The sequence below is a fragment of the Peromyscus maniculatus genome, chromosome 12 (assembly GCF_049852395.1).
Source record: "Peromyscus maniculatus bairdii isolate BWxNUB_F1_BW_parent chromosome 12, HU_Pman_BW_mat_3.1, whole genome shotgun sequence".
Classification (NCBI taxonomy): domain Eukaryota; kingdom Metazoa; phylum Chordata; class Mammalia; order Rodentia; family Cricetidae; genus Peromyscus; species Peromyscus maniculatus.
In genome coordinates this window covers 35,608,043-35,629,914 of record NC_134863.1, presented here as the reverse complement: position 1 = coordinate 35,629,914, position 21,872 = coordinate 35,608,043, and the positions used below count along the sequence as shown (strand labels likewise).

At 40.9% G+C, this 21,872-nt stretch overlaps 1 protein-coding gene across 1 annotated transcript; it reads left to right on the top strand.

Annotated features, from left to right (window-relative positions):
- Nucleotides 1-8,644: 8,644 nt before the first annotated feature.
- Gtpbp8 (GTP binding protein 8) lies at nucleotides 8,645-19,170 on the top strand. Its single transcript, XM_006975775.4, has 6 exons — nucleotides 8,645-9,012; nucleotides 9,485-9,583; nucleotides 11,147-11,277; nucleotides 12,377-12,476; nucleotides 15,017-15,135; nucleotides 18,662-19,170. Exons 1-6 carry the CDS (start codon nucleotides 8,674-8,676, stop codon nucleotides 18,729-18,731), a joined length of 858 nt encoding a protein of 285 aa, XP_006975837.1. The 5' UTR covers nucleotides 8,645-8,673; the 3' UTR covers nucleotides 18,732-19,170.
- Nucleotides 19,171-21,872: the final 2,702 nt, after the last annotated feature.

Sequence of the window (21,872 nt, the reverse complement as noted above, 5' to 3'; positions counted from 1 at the left end):
TCTTCAAAACGGGGCTTTGCTGTCAGTTTGGGGAGAGTAACCTATAGGCTGGCAACAGCTCTATTTGTTTGGGGGTTCCCGTGGGGACTCTTTGGCCAACAACTCAATTAGATGTGACCCAATCCCAGTACTGAAAGCTTCATTTGTGACAAGAGATGGCCAATGGGAGCTATCTCACCTGTTATTTGGCAATTTCATTGAGATCACCTTCATATATGTACATATTTTAGGAAGCTTCTATTGTATTAGGCTTCCATACTAGCTCTGAAATAGTCTCTCTCTATTCCCCCTTCCCTTCCTCTTCCCTCCTCCTTCCCACTTGATCCTCCAGTTCCAGCTTCCCACATCCATCCATAACTATCCTATTTCCATTTCCTAGAGAGAGCTGACCCCTCCCAGGCTCTTACTCTATACCTAACCACTGTGGTTCTTTAGAATGGAGCTAGGTTGTCATTGGGAAGTCACTTTCTTAATACTAACGTCTCCTGGTGCATCCATCCTGTGGGTAAGAATGTCTTAGTAAATACTTTAGGAAGAAGGGATATTGGTTTAGCTTACAGTTCTGAAGGCCCCAAAACATGGCACAGGCATCAGCTTGTTTTGAGAGCCTCAGAGACAGTACCAAGCAAGACAGAGAGGTCATGTGGCCAGAAAGGAGAAAAGGAAGACAATAGTTGAATAGCTGAACTTAATTCAGAACAGCTCACTCTGTAGTAACCAGTCTAGTACCACAGAACCTAACTTGCCTCTCTGACCTCTTAACTTTTTTCAAGAGTCACTCTAACTACCTCTCACTAGACCCTACCCCTTACAGATGCCACCACTTCTCAAGAATGCCACACTGGGGGCCAACCAGGCAGCCCATGAATTCAGTGCAACAAACCATATGCAGATCGCAGCAACATGTATTAAATAAGCATACTGCAATAAAATGTTTTATGGTTGCTAAAATTTCAGTTTTCCACACAGCAAGATTGAGAAAAGAGATATATAAATTATTGCTACTGGGGAAAGAGGGAAGCTTTCCAGAATATGCCAGTGGGTCTTTGGTCTAATGTCTGTCTTGGGTCCATTTGGAAGCAAGGAGTAACTCCTCGGACTGGAACTGGCTATGAGAAAATGACATACTGAAATACTTTTTTAAATATGGGCTTTTTGTTTTTGGTTTGATTGGCTTTGCTTTATTTATAGTATTTACCATTCTTCTTCTTACAACAATTATTTCCTCTATTCAAGACCAAATATTATATAATTCAACTATGTTCTGTATACTCTATTCTTTGTCTCTACTAAATAAGTTTATTTAAACATAATGACTCCAAAAGCCTGCTTCTAGAATTTGAAGAGGTGGCATAATTTAGATTTTCTTTTCTACAAACAGAAGCAAATAATGGCCGAGGAGACAAAATGTCTTGTGAAGTTACAAGATACTAAGTCTGTGATATGTTACTAAAGCAACAACGGGAGATTAATGCCTCACTAGATCGCTCCTACATTTACATACTAATGTGAATATCTTGGATTGTATTCTTTTTATTATCTTTCTGTCTTTACCAGGCCCAGGCTTTATACTCTTGAGACTCTAGTGAGAGCATAGATGGAAGCCCACATATAACATGTCTAGGTATTTCAAAGTTACAAATAAGAATCATCATTTGTTCAATAAAGTTTATTTTGGGGCCAGTGAGATGTCTCAGAGGTTGAAGGTGCTTTCTGCTAAGGCTGACACCTAACTTTGATCCTCTCAATCCTCATGGCAGAAGTTGTCCTCAGACCTCCACAGGTGGGCCAAGGTGCTCGAGTACATGCACTTGCACACACCAAACACACATGATAAACAAATAAAGTAATTCAAAATGTTTAAATGTGTCCTACCCACCCCCCTTATCATGTATAACTTTCATTTTTATGTAAATTTGTGTTTCCATAAGGCTATGTGTTAGGAAAAATATCAAAATGTTGCTAGTAGATGTCTGGGTGTTGTCTTGATGGCTCCTCTGTGTTTGGAAGAGTCCTCAAGTATACGATTCATAAGCCTCCACACATGATTATGCTATAAAAATTGGGTTCTTTATACTTCAGTTATCTTGACTACTGGTTTTGCCTAAGCTTGTCTCTGACGGTTGTGTATGTGTTGGCTGATTTTAGGTGTCAGTTTGACTGGGCTGGGGACATCTCATTGACAGTAAAAGCATTACTTATGGGTTTGCATGTGAGAGTATTTCTGGAACTGGTTAGTACAAGAGCTGATAGGCTGCATGAAGAAAACCATACCATCATGGCTGGATATGCCATCCTATTACCAGGAAATCCCCAGGATCCATACCATAGACATTATGCATTTCTAGAGAATAAATAGTCTCTCTCTATATATATATATGTATATTCCCCTCCCCTTCCCCTCCCCCTCTCCCTTTAGTAACTGGGGGTCCAGCTCATGGAAGAGGGTAAGGAAGTGGAAGGAAATGCTCCATAGCAGGCCCCAATTCCGGCTCAATACTTCAGCCCCATTTAGTCAGCCAAAGATCTGCTATACCGGAACTGTATTGGGGGGGGGAGTGGGCGATAGTGTGGGGGTGTCCTGGGGACAGAACCCAGAACCTCTGGAGTTGTTAGGCAGCCACTCTGCCACTGTACTACTTCCTAGCCTGAGACGGTGGCTTTGATTAGAATTTCCTAGACACGTAGAATTCTGGGTTTTGCATGTTTTATTAAAATGATAAGGCAAGTCTGTCCCATTTTTCTTAAGCATTTCCGGAGAAATTAATTGTGTTTAAAACAGAACCTATAGTATAAGAATACAATATATAAATACTTTGTATACATTACATATGTGTATATGTATATATGCATATATACGTGAGTGTATATGTATATATACATATATATGTGTATATACATATATATATGTATATATATATATATATCTTGCAATAAATCCAAATGCGAAAGTTCTCACTTTTCAATGTTTTCCTTTTAAATCTGTGCATGGAAAGGAGTGAATAACATAGTTGGCCAGTGGCTAGAGTCCAGTTTACCTATAAGACTGGCCCCAAGCTGCTTCTGAGTGCTTGACTAAGCGAACGCTTCCCTCACTTATGAATTGCTTTCCTTGCTTGCTCTGTCTGGACAAGGCTGCTTAGGGTTGTGTTGGGAAGCTTGCTGTAGCCATAGCAAACACTAGAAATGATTAGCTTAGACCCAGTGTTTTGACTGACAGTTGTGGAGCCTTCAGTCTGTCCTACTGTGTTTGGGCTTGTGGTGACGTAGCAGATCTCTGGCAGGAGGGGTTGCTAGAGGAAAACTTGCTTACCTCATGGGAAACGAAAGAGAGAGGGGATAAGGTTGGAGTTCCAACATCCCCCTGAGAGTATATACCCAATGATCTAGAGCAGTGGTTCTCAACCTTCCTAATGCTACAACTTTTCAATATAGTTCCTCATGTTGTGGTGACCCCCGACCATAAAATTATTTTCATTGCTACTTCATAACTGTAATTTTGCTACTGTTATCAGTCTTAATGTAAATCTCTGTGTTTGTCCAATGGTCTTATGTGACCCCTGTGAAAGGATCCTTCAACTCCCCAAAAGGTCATAACCCACAGGTTGAGAATTATTGATCTATAGATTTCGCACCAGGTCCCACCTCTTAAAGTTTTCGAGACCTCCTGATAGTACCTCTTAAGAAACTGGCCAAGCCTTTATCACCTGAACCTTTGGGAGGGGCATTAAGATAAAAACTATAGCAACAGCAAGCCAGATGTGGTGGTGCATGCCTTAAGTCCTAGCACTTGGGAGGCAGAGACAAACAGATCTCCGTGAGTTTGAGGCCAGCATGCTTTACATAGTGAGTTCCAGGACAGCTGAGACCACATAGTAATACCCTGTCTCAAAAACAAAATGAAAACTATAACAATACTGAATGCATGATTACCTTCTGAGATCTGAAATTTCAGAAAGTATAATCAGTTACACAGCCACAAAATAGTTACATGGTCAGCCTTTGATATAAACCTTAGACTCTTGGGTTCCAGTGAGTTCTCCATGTGAACAGCATTCCCACATTACACTCGTTGCTGGCAGATGTAAATGCAGCCTGTGCCATGAGAGAGAATTCTGAGACACTTGAACCTATTTTTTCAAGGTTTCAACTTGAGTCTGTTCCTCCAATTTGAATCCTTTGCTGTGACAAATTCTAGCCACAGAGACAACCATATACTAAATTTCGTGAATCTTCCTCTTATATCAGCAAATTTGAAAGCTAGACTTGGGATATACCTGACAAAAACCTATCTGTGAATGACTTTAAAACTGGAACATATATGAGTATATCTACCTGTGGGATGTTGCTCTGTTTCTTCAGGGTGCCAAAGAGTATATGAGATGTAGTTCAAAGATTGTCTTAGTTACTTTTCTGTTGCTGTTCTAACACACCATGGCCAAAGCAACTTATAGAAGGAAGAATGCTTTGGGAGCTTACAGTTTCAGAAGTTGGAATCTATGACCATTATGGCAGAGAGCATCACAGCAGGCAGACAGGCATGGTACTGGAGCAGTGGATGAGAGTTTATGTCTTGACCTACAAGCATGAGACAGAGACAACTAAGTGGGCTTCTGAAACATCAAAGCCTGACCCAAGTGCCACATCTCCTCCAGCAGGTCAGGTCACACCTCCTAATTGTTCCCAAATACTTCCACCAACTATGGACCAAGTATTCAAATATCTGAGCCTGTGGGGGCCTTTCTCCTTCAAACCTCTACAGGTTTAAATATAGCAATTGCATATAGTATCGAAAGCAATACTACAATCAAGCATTGCCCACCAAAAAATTTTTACCTAATATGTTGAAAAGATTTTAATGAATTCATCACTTGGAACAGAAAAACCCATGCTTTTTTTCAACCACTACAGCACACACACACACACACACACACACACACACACACACACACACACACGAGCTTTTAACGAATACAAAAGCCCAAACTATATATGGCAAAGAGTTTCAAAACAGTAACATCAGTATGATTAGGATGAAATACAGAATTAACAATGGAAAATATTGTTTAAAGCAACTTGATTACTATTGATTGAAAAAAAAACTTGATGGAAACAATTTTTTATTTTCCTCTCAGAACCCAAATTATTCTAAGAACTCACCTCCTACATGACTACCATTTGATATTTAATCTCCAGATCTCTTTAGAGAAATTTGTCAGCATGGCAGATACAACCGAAAAGAAGTTCAAGAAGACTTCATAGAGAAAAAAAGAAAAACAACAACACAATTATTGACGTTGTTGGAGACATTCTTTAAAGGAACATTAATGAGATACAAATGAAATTTAATGATTTGATAAACTACCAAATGATCATGAGAAATACATCTGTTATTTCTCAAAATAATAATATAATGACTCTCACATGTAATAACCTGCACCCCCCAAAATAAATTAGGTAGAAAAGTCACGCATCATGTTGTATGTGTGGGGGTCACAAACCTTTGTCAATGTGCTGAGTTACAGCTAATATAATTGTTTAAAGGGAAAGTTTCACAGAGAAGTTAAAATATAATTAAAGAAATTTTAAAGTTACCCTGAGGAGATATCTCAGTGTTTCAGAGAACTTGCTGCTCATTCAAAGGGTCTGGATTTGGCTACCAGCATCCATGTTGAGACATTCACAACCTCCTACAACTTCAGTTCCAGAGGACCCAACACTCTCTTCTGGCCTCTGCTGGTATGAACACACACACACACACACACACACACACACACACACACACACACACACGAAAATAAATATTTTTAAAATGAATTTTAATCTTAAATAATTCATCCCAACAGGCAATTTATGTGTTGGAGTTTCTCCGTGTCACTCTCTATATAATACATCTTCTTTTCCCTCACTATTTCCTTCCCATTGCAAGCCCTGAATTTGAATATGACCAGGCCTTTTCCATAATTGATCCCTGATACTCAAATCAACTCCTCTTATGGAAAGCATTCAATAACATTTTTGAGACAAGCTCTATGTAGTCCAGGCTGGCCTCAAATTTGGCATGTAGATGAAAATGGCCTTTAACTTCTGGTCCTCCTTCCTCTACCTCCCAAGTGCTAGCATCACAGGTACCACCACTAGGCATGGTATTTTAACAGGTGAATTGTAATTACTGTTGTTAAGAAGGGGAATGTGAAGGTAAGAAAGAACCTTTGTAAAAAAAACAAACATTGAATACTAATCCATTACCTCTCCCTATATCCAAAAGCAAGCTTTCCCAGCATCTCTACTCTTATGTCTATCCAGACATTCAAAGTGTGGTGTGTCTAAACAAGGATAAGAGTTGACCTGTGTGAGCTCTGCATTTGCTGACTCTCTAACGTCCATGATTCCGTCTACTGGTCTAGGCCTACACTGCTTATCTTCCTCTTGGATTAGATAAAATCCCTAGACTTGATATCTACTGGATCGACATAGCTCGTGATCAGTTGGAACCAAAAAGCTGTTCATTTCAGAGACAGACAACAGTGGAAAAACAAGTGTGATGATCTGTAAGAATGGCAAGATCTCGTCACTGATCTACCAACCTTCTTCCTGTCCTTAAAAGCTAAGCCTGGCAGAATATAGCTACAGCATTTCAGTCACATGAATTTTAGTGAAAAATCTTAGCTCTCAATCTGGGTGTTGTGGTACATTAGTCAGAAGGCTGAGACAGAAGGATCATGAATTTGAGGCCAGTTTGACTTATGGAACAGACTCTGTCTCAAAAACGACCCCCCCCCAAAAAAAAATAAAATGACTCTAAGGACTGTGTGTAAAGTATACAATACCTGTCTATATCATATTAATTTTTTTTAAGTGTTAACTCTGTGGTGAGCTACCTCTTCAGTTCTCAAAATCAAAGTCACTTCTTCAGAAGGAGCACCTCAAACACTCCAAGTGGTAAAGAAGCAAACCTTGTCATAACATCTGGAAGGGAACATTCCAGGCAGGCAATACAGAGAGGCAGGGCTACCTATGCTTCTTAAGTTACGGGGAGAACTTTGGCTTGTCTTTGAGACAGGAAGATGCTGGAGATTTTCACTTTCATTTTAACAGAACTATCTTTGCTGTTATGTTGGGAATGCACCTAAAAGAATACAAAGTAATGGTAGACAGCCAGTTTTTTGGAAGCTATAGCCAATTACTAGGTAAGAAGTAATGGGGACTGGAAACACGATACTAACAGTGGATAGGCTAAAGACTCACATTCAGGATGTGTCAAAGATTAAATCGGCAAGATTGCTGGTGGATTAAGTGTGGGATATAAGGAAAGAAATCAAGACTTTCCCTCAAGAACTCTGGTTGGATCAGTTGAAGGGGTACTGTGATAGGAATGAATGCAAAACCCACAGAACAGGGGAGGAGAGAATCTTAGGAACTCCATCTTGGACAGTGTATGTTGTGCACAGACCATGTGTTTTTCTGATCTAGGGCTAAATTCTATTCTCAATCCTAGCCCAGACAAACCTCTGGTGTAGAAAGCTAGATCCCGAATCCTAATATACGGCTATAGACTAATACCTACTTCATATAGACAAAACACCAGAAACCAAGATACTGTCAACAACCAGGTTCAGATTATTACTGCAAGCGATTGCACAATCCCATTTACCAGATGGGATCTTCTCCTATCCTGATTTTGGCTTGATTTTCCTGAACTTACACAATCCTCTGTATTTTTTATGATTCCCATGGCAACTTTAATGGTGTTAGTTTCCTCAAATCCTATTCTGGTTTTCCACCCTCTCACTAGTAGATCTAACTGCTATGTGCATGTCTCACATAGATCTTCTGTCTACACTGGGAAGAGTTTGATCGCCTATGTCCAGAGAAAGCATAGCATATGTCGACTCTAAGTCATCTCTCTAAGATTTATTGCAAGTAATGGAGAGATAGAGGGGGAAATCATGATTAAATGTTTGTGGTGGTTTGAATGAGAATGGGCTCATTCATATGTTTGAATACTTGGTCCCCAGTTTGTGGAGATGTTTGCAAAGGATTAGAAGGATTGTCTTGTTGGAGGTGGGGTTGCATTTTGAGGCTTCAAGGGCCTCTTGTTATTCCCAGGTCTGTTTCCCAGTTCTCTCTGCTTTCTGGTTTATGCATCTGGATGTGAGCTCTCAGCTGCAGTTTCAATGAGTTACAGTCCCTTCCCTGAAAACGAGGTGCTATTCCAACCACATTTCTCACCAGATCATTTAACTTTGCAAATGTGTTTTTTCTCAGTGATGTGAACTTATGATTAAATGTCAATTATCGGTAAGACGACCGGAAACAGATGACAAATCGGGCTTGGAATCCTCCAGAGCTTCGCTCTATGGCTCCTTCCCTTGAGACTCAAAAACCACAGGACGAGGTAGGTTTTTCGCCTCTGGAAACCGCTGAAGTCTTTCCCACAGAACACACCAATCTGATGCACAGTTGTTAAGGCCAAGGTGTTAGAGAAAGTCAGCAGGTTTTCCACTGCCGGTCCCCGACATCCTCGCAGTCTTTTGGCGGTGGAAAACCTCGAGCAGGCGAGAAGGCCCTAGAAAAACTACAATTCCCAGCAGACGCCGCGGCAGTGGGAGTCTCCCTGGCGCGGTCCAGACTCTATGAATGAAGTCGTCGCGAGGATTCTGGGAGAGGACAATGGCGGCGGCTGGGCTGCGGCCTGGGATGGGAAGGCTCCTTGAGACGGCGCCAGCCCTGGGGCCTTGGCCCCGGCTTTACAGCACGTCCCCGGCCCTCGCCGAGGTGCTACGGCTGCCGCAGAAACAGCTAACGAAAGTTCTGTACCCGCTGCGGGAGCTGGAGCAGCACCTCGTCTCGGACACCGGGCCGGGCCTGATCGAACAGAGGCTCTTCGACCCCAGCCTGGAGGACATGGCGAGGGCGGAGAGCGTCTTCGCGGCCACAGCCCGGAACCGCATCGAGTACCTGAGCTCGGCGGTCCGCCTAGACCACGCCCCGAGCCTGCAGCAGCCGGAGGTGAGAGAGCTTGAGTTCGCCCCTGCCCATGGCTTGTCACCCAACGTGAGGGGTTTAAAAAAAATAATAATCAAACCAACAGAAAGCTCGGTGTGGATGCACCACCGCTGTGTGCAAGTGCCCATGGAGGACCGCAGGGAGCCGCAACGTGGGTGCTGGGAATCGAACCTCGGTCCTCTGGAACAGCAGCCAGTGCCTTTTGTATTTCATGATTTGCCTGCATGCATGTCTGTGCACCACATGCTTGCTGTTGCCTTCAGAAGCCAGAAGAGGGCAATAGATCCCCCTGGAACTGGAGTTTCTGGCATTTGAAAGCGGCCATCTGGGCTGGAAATGGAACCCGAGTCCTCTCTGGCAGCAAGTGCACTTAACTACTGAACCATCTCTCCAACCCCGCAAATAGAACATTTAGTAAATAAACCACTCTTCAGTTCTCTAAGTTCTCCATTCTCCTTTCTGCCCCTCATACTAGGTGTGTTTCATAGGTCGGAGCAATGTTGGAAAATCCTCCTTGATAAAGGCCTTGTTTTCGCTGGCCCCTGATGTAGAAGTCAGAGTCTCAAAAAAACCGGTATGCTGGGTATCTGTTAAATTTTCTAAAATGAGACCTAAGTACTGGAAGGTGCAAGAGATCATAATTGCTAAGTTCCTAGAGAAGATATTTCTTTTAAACAAGTAATAAGGTAAGACATATCATTAGTGCCCATGTATTTCCTGGGGGGTAGGGGGGACCATATAGCTGAATTGACTGTAGAGGTCTTGCCAATATCTTGAGGAAAGCATCCTTTATCTAAATCTTCTCTAATTGCCAAATTAAGTATTTTATTGCTGTTTTCTGTTTTTTGTATATGTTAATGAGCATCTAGTTCTACATTGGTTGTAGGAAAAACAGGTTTAAAGTTACGTTATCCTCTGTAATCCTATACCTTCTCTACTTATACGCACTCGCATACATTTTGCATATATACTAGTCTTGCTTATTCTTTTACCCAAGGCCACTCTATTCTTGTTTTCATGGACACTCTGCTCTATAGGCTTCTGTCATTTCCCCCATCTACTTCCTTTGCAATTCTGCAGACTCAGCTGGAATCTAAAGTAGCCTTTTCGAAAAACTCACCCCTGGCTCCCCTTACCTTAGCATCTGTTGCAATGCTCCATGTCGCCTACCCCTTTCATTAAGTTTAAGCCCTTGCACGAAACCATGAGGTGTTTGCTCCCCACTCCATGTAGTAGATTCTCTGGCTTCATCACTATTGATTCCATTCCTTACACTTCATCTTCACTCCTCTTCTTCCTCACCAAATAAGCCAGCTAAACCAGGACTTCTAGATAGGATGGATTCCAGTCTTGTATAAGAGGACGGTGGATGAGGTTGGTTCTTTTCATTCTAGACTATAGAGTTCTAAACACACTTTCTAACAGATGGACAAATAAGTAACCAGGAACTTAATCATCATTTATAAAGACCCTCTCCTTTGATAGGGTCTTTTCTAAGATCCAAACAATTGGCTTTAAATTGTTTGTCTTCCTTTCCTGATTCCTAAGTGTTTTATGAACACAAAAGCATAGTAGCTGTATTTTATCTTTGCATCAATTTTATTGCACTCTATTTAATAATTGTGGTGTTGCACATTCTTTTAAAAAAATGTCTATGAGGACACTAAAACCCACTTAGAAAGCATCTTGGTTTAGTGAGTGAAACTCTCGTTTGCAGATAAGAACTGTCCAACCTTGGATATGGTGTTTTAAGAACCTGTGTGATGAGATAAACATTTGATCAGCACCCAGCTCATTACTCTGTGTATTTGTTCATCAGAGAACTGGCTAATGGCAGACATACAGCTTCAGTCTGGGTGACGTTCAGACGGCAAGATAGGAAAGATTCTGAAATAGTTTGTCGATGTCTTTTTAATATGAAATGTAAAGCTTTTAAGCCAAACGTATTTTATTAAAAAACAAATTGAAGAGATTTTAATTATTGGTGGCCACTAATCTTCACTTTTTTCCCTTTGCATTCATAATTATACTTCAACTTTTAATAAATATTTGTTGATTGAATAGAAACATTTCTGGTCATGAAATAAAGGACATATTTTAAGCCAGCTTTTTTTTTTTTTCCCATTTACTTTATCAGGGCCACACAAAGAAAATGAATTTTTTCAAAGTTGGAAAATATTTTACATTGGTGGACATGCCAGGTTATGGCTATAGAGCCCCGGAAGACTTTGTTGACATGGTAGAGACCTATCTAAAAGAACGGACGAAGTAAGAAAATTTCTTTCTTACAGTAGTTACACATTTAGTCCCAAAGCCTTTTTTAAATCAAGGGTATTCTACACATGGCAGACACTTCAGATTTATCAATTGACTTATTTGTAGGTGCATTTTATCCTCGTATTATTCTGCAATAATTGAGGACCAGGGTATACACCGCCTGTTTAGCTTTTGCCTATAGTTCAAGAAAATCTTAACTTCATTTATTTTCTCAAGGTGAAACTATAAAGAGTATTCAACAGTTAGTTCATTCATTTTTTTACAAAACCAAACTCTCAGCTGGCTAATTTTGAAAATTAAAATTGTTAGCTAATTGATTTAAGTAAAATTCAGTAAACTCTGTCTTCAAGTAGTTCACTCATCACAAACTCTAAAAATGTTGTCTTTATTTTTTTATCTCCATAAATAATCAAGCAATAATGTGTTTGAAGAATCACACAATCTAGAGGAAAATAATGTTAGGCTTCTGAAGTATATAAAAAATATTTATAGCAGGCAGTGGTGGTGCATTCCTTTAATCCTAGCAGAGGCAGGCAGATCTCTGAGTTTGAGGCTAGCCTGGTCTACAAAGAGACTTCCAGGATAGCCAGGGCCACATAGTAAAAGCCTGCCTTGAAAGAAACCAAAAAGAAAGAAAAGGAAAAAATATTCATTAAAAAAATAGACTAGGGATGTATCTCAGTAATAGAGTACTTGCCTAACTTGCTAAAGGCTCCAGATTTGATCTCAGCATCACAAATTAAATGTGTGTGTATACATATACATACATGTATGTATATGTATACATTTGTAGCTTTACATATAAAAGGTGCAAAATTAAAGTAATATTAAAATTATAATAAATTTGATTTTTGTCTCTTTTTCCACTAGACTTTTAAGTTCTTACAGGAGGGGTCTCATTTATCTTTCTGTCAAGACTCAGTCAGCTTAATATGTTCTTATTGAAATAAATTGGTATTTAGCAAATTTAGTTATTGAAAGTACAATAAACTGCATTGAGTCCTATTGGACCACAGGATGAAGTTCCTAGGAGAGAGATAGATGAATGAGTTTATCTTATATTGCCATTATTTTCTTTCTATTCTTACAGCTTGAAGAGAACATTTTTGTTAGTGGATAGTGTTGTTGGAATTACAAAGTTAGACAATATTGCCATAGAAATGTGTGAAGAATTTGCATTGCCTTACGTGGTAAGTGTTTCCTTAGCCTTACGGTGGCAATTAGAAATCACAGTTGGGATACGTATGCACATGTACTTGTTAGTAGTGAGCAGGTGTTTCCAGGAAGATAGAGGAGTCCCTGGGGAGAGGGTCCATAGAGAAGAATGCTTGCTACACAAGCATGGGGACCTGAGTTCTAGTCCTTAGCACCCACATGGGAAGCTCTGTGGTCACACGCATGCCCATAACCCTAGTGCTGTACAGATTGAAGACCAGAGGATCGCATGATTGCTGGCTACCAGCCCGGATCCACATTCAGGGAGAGGCCCTGGCTCAGAGGAAAATGGCAGGAGCGATGGAATAGACACATGCCCTCCTCTGGCCTCTGCAGGCAGACCCATGTGCACATGTGTACACACACACACACACACACACACACACACACACACACACAACACATAACACATGTATACATCACATATACACCAAAAAAAAATTAAAAATTAAAAGTGCCTTTAAGTTCTGTGATACTTTCTTATTTTTTTTCCTTCTTTCAGCTTTAATTTTTTAAATTTATGGAGAGGGAAGAAGGTGTGTGTGTGTGTGTGTGTGTGTGTGTGTGAGAGAGAGAGAGAGAGAGAGAGAGAGAGAGAGAGAGAGAGAGAGAGAGAAAGAAAACACACGTGTGTACACATACACATGCCTGTGTCACCTGTATGCAGATGCCTATGAAGGCCAGAAGAGGGCAGCAGATTTCTCTGAAACTGGAGTTAGAGGCGGTTGTGAGCCACCCACTGGGAGTGCTGGAAACTGAACTCAGGCCCTCTTAAAGAACAGTGTGTGCTCTTAACATATTGGAGCTATACAAGCTTTACCTTTACAGTCAGTTTCTTAAACTGTCCATCTAGTGTTCTGAAATGCCTTCCTTCCCAAGTTGTTTTTTATGGGAATACAAACATTTGTCCCAAACACGTTACTAGCTCTTGAACAGCAGCTCATGGTCTAGTACTTACGAAGATGTAACTAAAACTGCACCAGAAACTGAGACGATTCCAACATTTTTTTAAGAATATAAAAATTCTACACACAAGTAGAATTTTTATATTCTTTAAAAAATTATTTTCTGAGCTGGAGAGATGGCTCAGCTGTTGGGAGCCCTGGTATTCTTCCAGGGGACCTCGGTTTCATTTCCAGCACCCACTTGACTGCTCACAACTGTCTGTAACTCCAGTTCCAGAGGATCTGACACCCTCACACAGACATACATGCAGGCACATGAAATAAAAAAGATAACTAAAAATTTATTTTAGGAATATCTCATTAGATTTATTTTTTCTCTACTAGCATAAAATTGACCTACACCAAAATGCAGGTCAGTAGGTCAGTGTCCACATTAATTTTACTTTGTAATACTTCCAGATAGACTTTTAAAGTTTCTTTTTAAGGGAAGTGAAGAACTCAGTGACTGTAATTTACTTTTCAAAGAATGTCAGAAACCACTAAAGTGAAGCAGTGAAGTTGCATGGGAATAAAGCCATGCAACTTGGCAGCCGCTTTTGTTGTATTCTTGGAATTGTGACGTTCTTGGGATTTGCAGAAGTCCTAGGAAGTATTAGGGACACTGTCATAATGCATCAAGGAATTAGTATAAAAATGACTCAGTATTATCAAACTGGCTGTGAAGTACTAGTAGTCCTGATTGAGTATCCCAGGTACCACTTTGTGAATCATATATTTCCGTCAGTTCTAGCTGAAGGGAATACTTTCTTCTTTGGAAAAGGAATTAAGATATCAGCAATAATCCAAGTACCCAAGAAGGAGGGAAAAGGGCAAACAAAAAGATGACTTTAAATTTTAGCCTAGGGGAGTTATAGTTCAGTGCAATACCACTTGCCTGGCATGGATGAGCCCCACCACCAGCAGCTTCAAGTAAGAGTGTATTGGGTGTTTGAGGGTTTAATGTTCCCTGAGAGAACCTGATAGATTGAAATTTCACTTCTTCCTTGATTTGTAATCACCTGTAATCTGACCTTCCTCCACTACTTTGTAGTTGGGTGAGTAACAGTCTAGATTTACCGAGAATACAACCATAGCAGATATGGCCAACCGATCACCCAGTTTCTAATTTCCCTTTAGAGTGCTACATGTAGAATTGAACTTTGTTTCCAAAATTGTTACGTATTGGCAGCTTTATGTGGTTCAACCAAGTTATATTCACTTAAATATCTTAGACTATAAAATACATTTTAATCGCATAAAACAGCTGACGTCAGTTATAAATGTGGCTCAGTGGTTCTCACTGATCTTTAAAGTCCAAGGCATTATGGTCATGCACTAAAAGCATTGTTAAGTAGTGGACACACAGTGCACACTTCATATGTGACATATTTTAGCTCATCTCATCATCAGAGCAAATTATGTATGGCTTGTTTTTATTCTATAGATGAGATTGTAGATAGAGATTAAGAAATTCACATGAACCAACTCAACTGAACTGAAAAATTATAGTTAAAATGTGTAAAACTATATTGATAAATTTTATTTCTAATACTTAAATTATTTTCCTGTAGATGATATTAACAAAAATTGACAGATCTTCCAAGGGCTATCTTTTAAAACAAGTGCTTCAGATCCAGAAGTTCGTCAACACACAAACACAAGGCTGTTTTCCTCAGTTATTTCCTATAAGGTAAGAATCAAATTAAATTGCTCTAATAACATTGCATACTAAAAGACTGTACTAGGCAGATCTCTGTTGAGTTCAAGACCAGCCTGGTCTACAAAGCAAGTTCCAGGGCAGCAGTTCCAGGGCAGCCAGAACTGTTACACAGAAAAACCCTATCTTAAAAAGACAAAAAGGAAGGGAGGGAGGGAGGGAGGGAGGGAGGGAGGGAGGAAGGGAGGGAGGGAGGGAGGGAAAGAGAGAGAGAAAGGAAGGAAAGAAAGAAGAGAGAGAGAGAGAGAGAGAAAGGAAAAAAGCCTTCACTATGAAATCAGTGTTCCTTGATGGAGGTGCCACTTAGGAAACTGAATTTAGCTGTGTGTTCTCAGTACAGTCTGTTAGGACCTTATTCTGTCTCTTTTTTTCATGCTGGCTCTTCTTGTAGGTGCTTCCTCCTCTTTCTGCTTCAGCCTGGCTCAGCCCTAGGCCATGACCGAAATGAAAACTTGACAAAGCAGCTTTTACTTGTTGATTTAGCTATTGTGTGTGCGGGCACATTCATGCAGTGGTGGGCCTGTGGAGGGCAGAGGGCACCCTTTGGAGTCACTTCTTTCCCGTCTGTCACCTGGGGGATCTGCCACTTGAACGCTGGTTCTCAGGCTTTCAGTCAAGCCCGTCTACCTGATGAGCTGTCTCACCAGCCCGGCTCCTTAATTTCAGTGAGCACTACTTACCTTGTGGTAAAAAGCTCATTCAGGCCCTGACAGATCAGTTTGCCTAAAAATTGACAGGCTGTGTAGAGCTGAGTTCAAGACCGGCCTGGACTACATAGTAGGACCCTCTCCCTCAAAAAAAAAATTTAAAAATTTAATATAAAATAGACCTATATAAAGAAGAAAAATTATTTCAAGTTTGAATTAAAGTAAACAGACAGACTAGGTATTTTCTGAGCTGGTCAGTTTTGGGACACTCTGATAGGGTTTCATGAAAAACTTGGGTTTTTACTTCTATTGTGTATCTTGGGAATAGTAAGTAATGTGTACTGAGGTAGATGGAGCATCAATCTCTGGTTTCCTTGCCCTGACTTGTTTGTGGGGGGGCACCGTGGTAATTTGTGAGAAGATAAAAATCCTTGTAACCGTTTGGTGGAGGTAGACTGTCCCCTTAACTACATTAGTTGCATCAGTCTAGAGCAGATGGAAATTGAGATTATGAATGTGCCTTTCAGGATCCACCTCCTCCAAAATGCTCTTCTCGTTCACCTACATTCTGATCTATCCTGTTCCTTTGCCTTCATCCTACAAGTGCAGTGGAAATCCTGGAGGTGGGACTAACGTCCTAATTCCTCCAGAGCCCTTGGTGTTGTCCTAGAAAACAACCACTGACTTGAACTGTTTAGGAAGAAATAAAAGGGGTTTAAAAAACACACAAAGTTAAATTAGCAAATCATGGCTAATATATACCTATATTGGAAAAAAATGTCAATTTTAGTTACTATAAGCTGAGTTTGAATTAACAGCATGATGTTACAGGGAAAATTAATAATTTTGGGAGCTACATCAATGGAATTATGGAGTTCCAAAAAAGGGACTGATGAGGCAATAGCCCCACACTTTGTATACATATATCCCAAAAACGTGTCCTGTCAGATTGTGGCTTGACATTAACTAAAGCTATATAAAAACAGATGAGTTGGGGGAGGTGCTGCACATACAGCATTGATCTCCAGAGTAAACATGCCTGTTTCACATAGAAAGTTAAAGTGAGAAATGGCGTTACAGAGGATCTGCTGAAGTGGAAGGGCATGGGCCTTAGGGTCAGATAACATGTGGGTTTCTGTTAGAGGCTACCAGTTTTAAAGCAACTTGTTTTTTTCTGAGTCTATTTTCTCACTGGTAAATGCCACTAGAAGGATCATGTGTTGTGATTGATATATATACTTTAAATACATAATTTCATTTCTTGCCAGTCATCAGTGGCAGGGTTAGGCTTAAGAGCCACATGATTGGATTCCTGGTGTTTTATAAAGGCATTTGCTTTTTTAGACATGACAGCTTTCTCTGCTGCATGACCCTGACACACATAGTTACCACATGTAACCAAAGCCCTGCAGAAAGCCACCCAGCACTCAAAATTGAGACATGGAAGCCTATTATCCTGAAAGAAATTCACCATCCCTTTAACCCAGCAGTCATTCATAGGAATGTGCTCATGGCTCTCAAACCTTGGTAGACTTGTATACACCTGCTCACTTGCTTGTTAAAGCTCCAGACATTCCTTCAGAGGGAATTTGGCCTATTCACAATTGAGTGCTGTAAATAAGTCAGGTTTTATTTTATTTTCTTCCTATATTCTTTTTAGACAGTGGCTCTCAACCTTCCTAATGCTGCGGCCCTTTAATACAGTTCATGTTGTGGTGACCCCCAACCATAAAACTATTTTCATTGCTACTTCATAACTGTAATTTTGCTTCTGTTGTAAATTATAATGTAAATATTTTTTGGAGATAGAGGTTTGTCAAAGGGGTCAAGACCCACAGGTTGAGAACTGCTGTCTTAAGAGAAAGGTAAAGACACTTAGTCTGGAAAGATTTGGCTTTGAACCTATAGACAAAAATTAAGTGATAATTATGCATGAATTATCTTTATGCATGAACTCTGCCCCAATACGATAGAAAAGTATAAATGTGAAATGTCCATATAGATTAATATTATGAATGGTATATTTTATAAATGATATAGGAAAAATAGGTGAGTAGGCAGAGTCTAATTGCTTCTGTACTTTTGTGTAGTAAAATTCCAAGCAGATGAGAACTGACTCTGGGGACAGAATTGTGAGTTAACAGAAACATTGCACATTAATGCAGAGTGCCAGTTAGTGTGTGAGCCATCCAACTTCCATCTCTCCTTTAAATTATACATGCTTACTTCACTTGTAAAAGCCTTCAGAAGGCTGGTTTTGGCCTGGTAGTTTTAGCCAGAAAATCCAAACTGCTGTCCACATTAACAGAACTGGCAGCACCACAGGGAAAATTCCACCTTTTATAAAACCAGAGGATGTTCAGGCCTGAGAGACCACAGTTGTCCACTTCTGTTGACAGTCACACTGTGTGGTGATGATTATTTTTAAGCTCAGAATACTTCAAGATGTTTGAATTTTTATCACAAAAAGACCAAACTATATCAGGACTTACTCTGGAGAAGAGAAAGCAAGATGGAAGGTGTGGTAAAATGTTGAGAATCCTGAAAGAACTGGATCGGATGCTGTGGATCATCAGCACAGATGAGTGAGTCTGTTTAGATAGTGCAGAATACTGCCTGAAACTGACTAGAGAAGGAAGATACTGGATTGGATGCTGTGGATCATCACAGATGAGTGGGTCTGTTTTAGATAGTGCAGAATGCTGCCTGAAACAGAAGGGAGATAGGACAGACGAAAAGGCATTGCACTAACATGGCACCATAAGAGTTGGTTTAGAGAAAAAACAACTTTGCATAACATGAATTCAGTTCTGTTGTAAGGAGAAACATTCAGTTTTCTTCTCTTTTCCCAGTTCAGTGACCTATTCTGGAGTCCATCTGTTGAAATGCTTTATAGCAGATGTGACAGGAAGTCTTAAGTAAATGCTCCCAGGGTCGATGAAGGTTCAGCGTTCTTCATGTCAACTGGAGTTAAACATCTCGAAGAATTCCAATATTGTTTTAAATATTGTGCATCTCAACTTGCAGGAGAATCAGCAAGCTTTAAAACCTGCATCATCCTGAAGCAAAAATGAATTTGTTGAGGGTGAGGGTTATAATTAAATCATCATGTTCATTAGGACAGATGCTAGCTGCTTTTTCTATTTTAACAAACTGACAAGTCCAAGAGCATATAGAAATACATGAAGTGAGACTCTGTTACTACTATGTGGAGAGGTTTGTTATATTATTAATTTTTTGTCTTATAAAAAGTGTCTACCGTCTTTAATGTTGTAAATGTGAACTAGGTAAGGTGGGGGTGCCTTTCTGTAAAGCATGCATAGGTAAGTAGAAAAGTAAAGGACCTCATGTATGCTTCTAATTCTTCCTCTAGTCTTTATTTGAATATGAAAAAAATTCTCAAAATTTGCCAGTTTATGGAAACACCAGTCTTGTAGAATTGTTCACTGCCCTTTGGGTGAGCACAGGATTGATGATCAGAATCCAGGATACAGGTTCTCCTTCTAGTGTGTGTTACTACTTGGTCCTTGGGAAAATCACCTGGTGTTTGCTCCCTCGTTGGTGGCTATCAGCACCTTAGCTTTGAAAGCTAACGAGTTATGTGGATGACAGCTGTACATTTGCAAGCCCAAACCAGCCAGAGGACCGGCACAACTCATAGGCTTTTTCACCCTCCCACCCCGAAACAAGTAGCAGAGGTAAGAGGACCTAGCTTTAAGTGAGGAAATGGATTCGCAGTCGGGGACAGCTTGAATCACTGTACTGCAGAGTTAGAACGGGAAGGCTGGCTTTGCCCTGCAGCTCACAGGAGCAGACTTCTTATAGAGATCCACTCTTCATGCAGTATCTTGGTGTTTTCAAAGTGAGGCTGCTGTCAAGATGTTAGAGCTGCAGTAAGGCTGTACAACTTCGTGCCTTTTTAAAAACTCAATGGTAAATGTTTTCAGTTGCTTTATAATTGATAAAGTTAGTCTATTTTATCCTAATTAGCAGTATTTAAAGCCAAAAAAAATTAAAAATGGCTGAGGAGCCCCCATGGAACTGGAGCAGGCCCTCTGGATAAGTGAGACAGTTGATTAGCTTGAGTTGTTTGGGAAGCCCCCAGGCAGTAGAGCCGGGACCTGTCCTTGGTGCATGAGCTGGCTCTTTGAAGCCTGGGACCTATGCTGGGACACTTTGCTCAGCCTTGGTGTAGGGAGGGGACTGGACCTGCCTTGGCTGAGTCTACCAGGCTGGGCTGACTCCCCAGGGGAGACCTTGCCTTAGAGGAGGTGGGAATGGGGGGGTGGATTGGGGGGAAGGGCTGGGGGGTGGGAGGAGGGAGGACGGGGGAATCTGTGGCTGATATGTGAAATTAAGTTAATTTTAAAATAAAAATATTAAATAAAAAAATTTCACAAAGCAAAACATAGGTGTCAGAAGAATTACATTCAATGGCATCCTTCTGCCAGAAGCAGAGCTATCAAAGCTTCCCATGGTAGCATTCTTGTGAGGTGGTGAAGTAGAAGGAAAGCTTGCCCAGCATGCCTGGCCACCAGGACACTGGTGCTTGTGTTGAGGGACTTTGTGAGCAGCCTCAAGACATGGACCTGTAGTGCAAGAGAATATAGTTGAGTGGTGAAGCCATGGCCTAGCATAGATGACACACTAGGTTCCATTCCCACCCAAACACAAAATCTTGGGTTTTCTTTGAGACCAGAGGATAAAGCAGGTATACTCTTCCCAGGTGCACATACCTAAGTGCCAAGCAATTCCTGTAGCTTGTATAAGCCCAGAGGTTCACACTCACACATATATACACACTCATATGCTACATACACAGATCACACATCTTAAAAAGCCAGGACAGGTCCCCAGAGCAGAAGGCAAGGTCCAGCCCTACTCAACACTGGTTGACACAGTAGTGTCAGAGGATTTGAAAAGACAAGAGTTCTCATACACTGCACTTAAAAACAACTGGAACGCCTAATGCTCCTTTCAGCCTGTATCTGAGATGCTAAGAACTGCAAGTGTTTCAGATTACAGAATTTAGGATTATTTGCAGACTTTAATAGTAGAGTATCCCATATCCAAGAGTCCAAAATCAAAACTATTCCAAACTTGTAACTTTTTTGAGCCTCATGTTTGTGGTCAAAGTGTTTGAGAGCAGAAAGCAGTTGTACTCTAGTTGAAGTGAGTATGGAAAGTCCAGTTACACAGCCCACCATTCCCACCCTCAGGCCTTTGAGGCAAGTGTCCAGCTGTGCCCAGGCTTGCAGGCTTTAGGCTTGTGCTGTCATTGGACAGCTGGTCACTACAGAGGGCAAGGGGAGGACTCCTTTTTTCCTAAGAAGCTCCCTCTTTCTGGCCCGAGGGCCAAGTGGATTCTCCATAACCACCACTTCCGGGAGCAGTTGTACAGGTATGTCAAAAGTCAGGTGATGGCATTGATCCCAGGTTACAAATTTATGAAATTCCTTGCATACACTCACCCACTTCTTAGCTGCATTCCATAGAAACAAGAAAGAAGAAAACTCCAAAAGCCTTGTAATATACCCTCTTAAGAGTTACAGTGATAAAATGAAGATTCAATAGTTTTAACCATTCAAGTAATGGCAAATCTTTTGATAATGCATACACTGGCACACTGGCATACATATACATTGTATTCAAGAGAAGAACCTGGGCAGGTGAGATGGCCCGGTGAGTAAACACACATGCTGCTAAGCCTGACAATCTCAACTCCACCCTGGGACCTACAGATGGGAGGAGAGAACCAACTTTCACAAGTTACCCTCTGATGGCAACGCACATGTACACGTGCGCACGTGCATACACACACACACACACACACACACACACACACACACACACGCATACGCACGCACGCGCACTCACACACGCGCGCGCGCACACACGCACGCGCGTGCACACACACACACACACACCTTTATGGTGCTTCCTTGCTCCTCTCCAAACTTGCTCCGTTTACCCTCGGATACTTAAGATTTTCTGAACTCGGGATCTTAACTCCCTAGTAAATCCTAAACATCTAATTTTCAGAAACCCGAAACCTACTTGCTA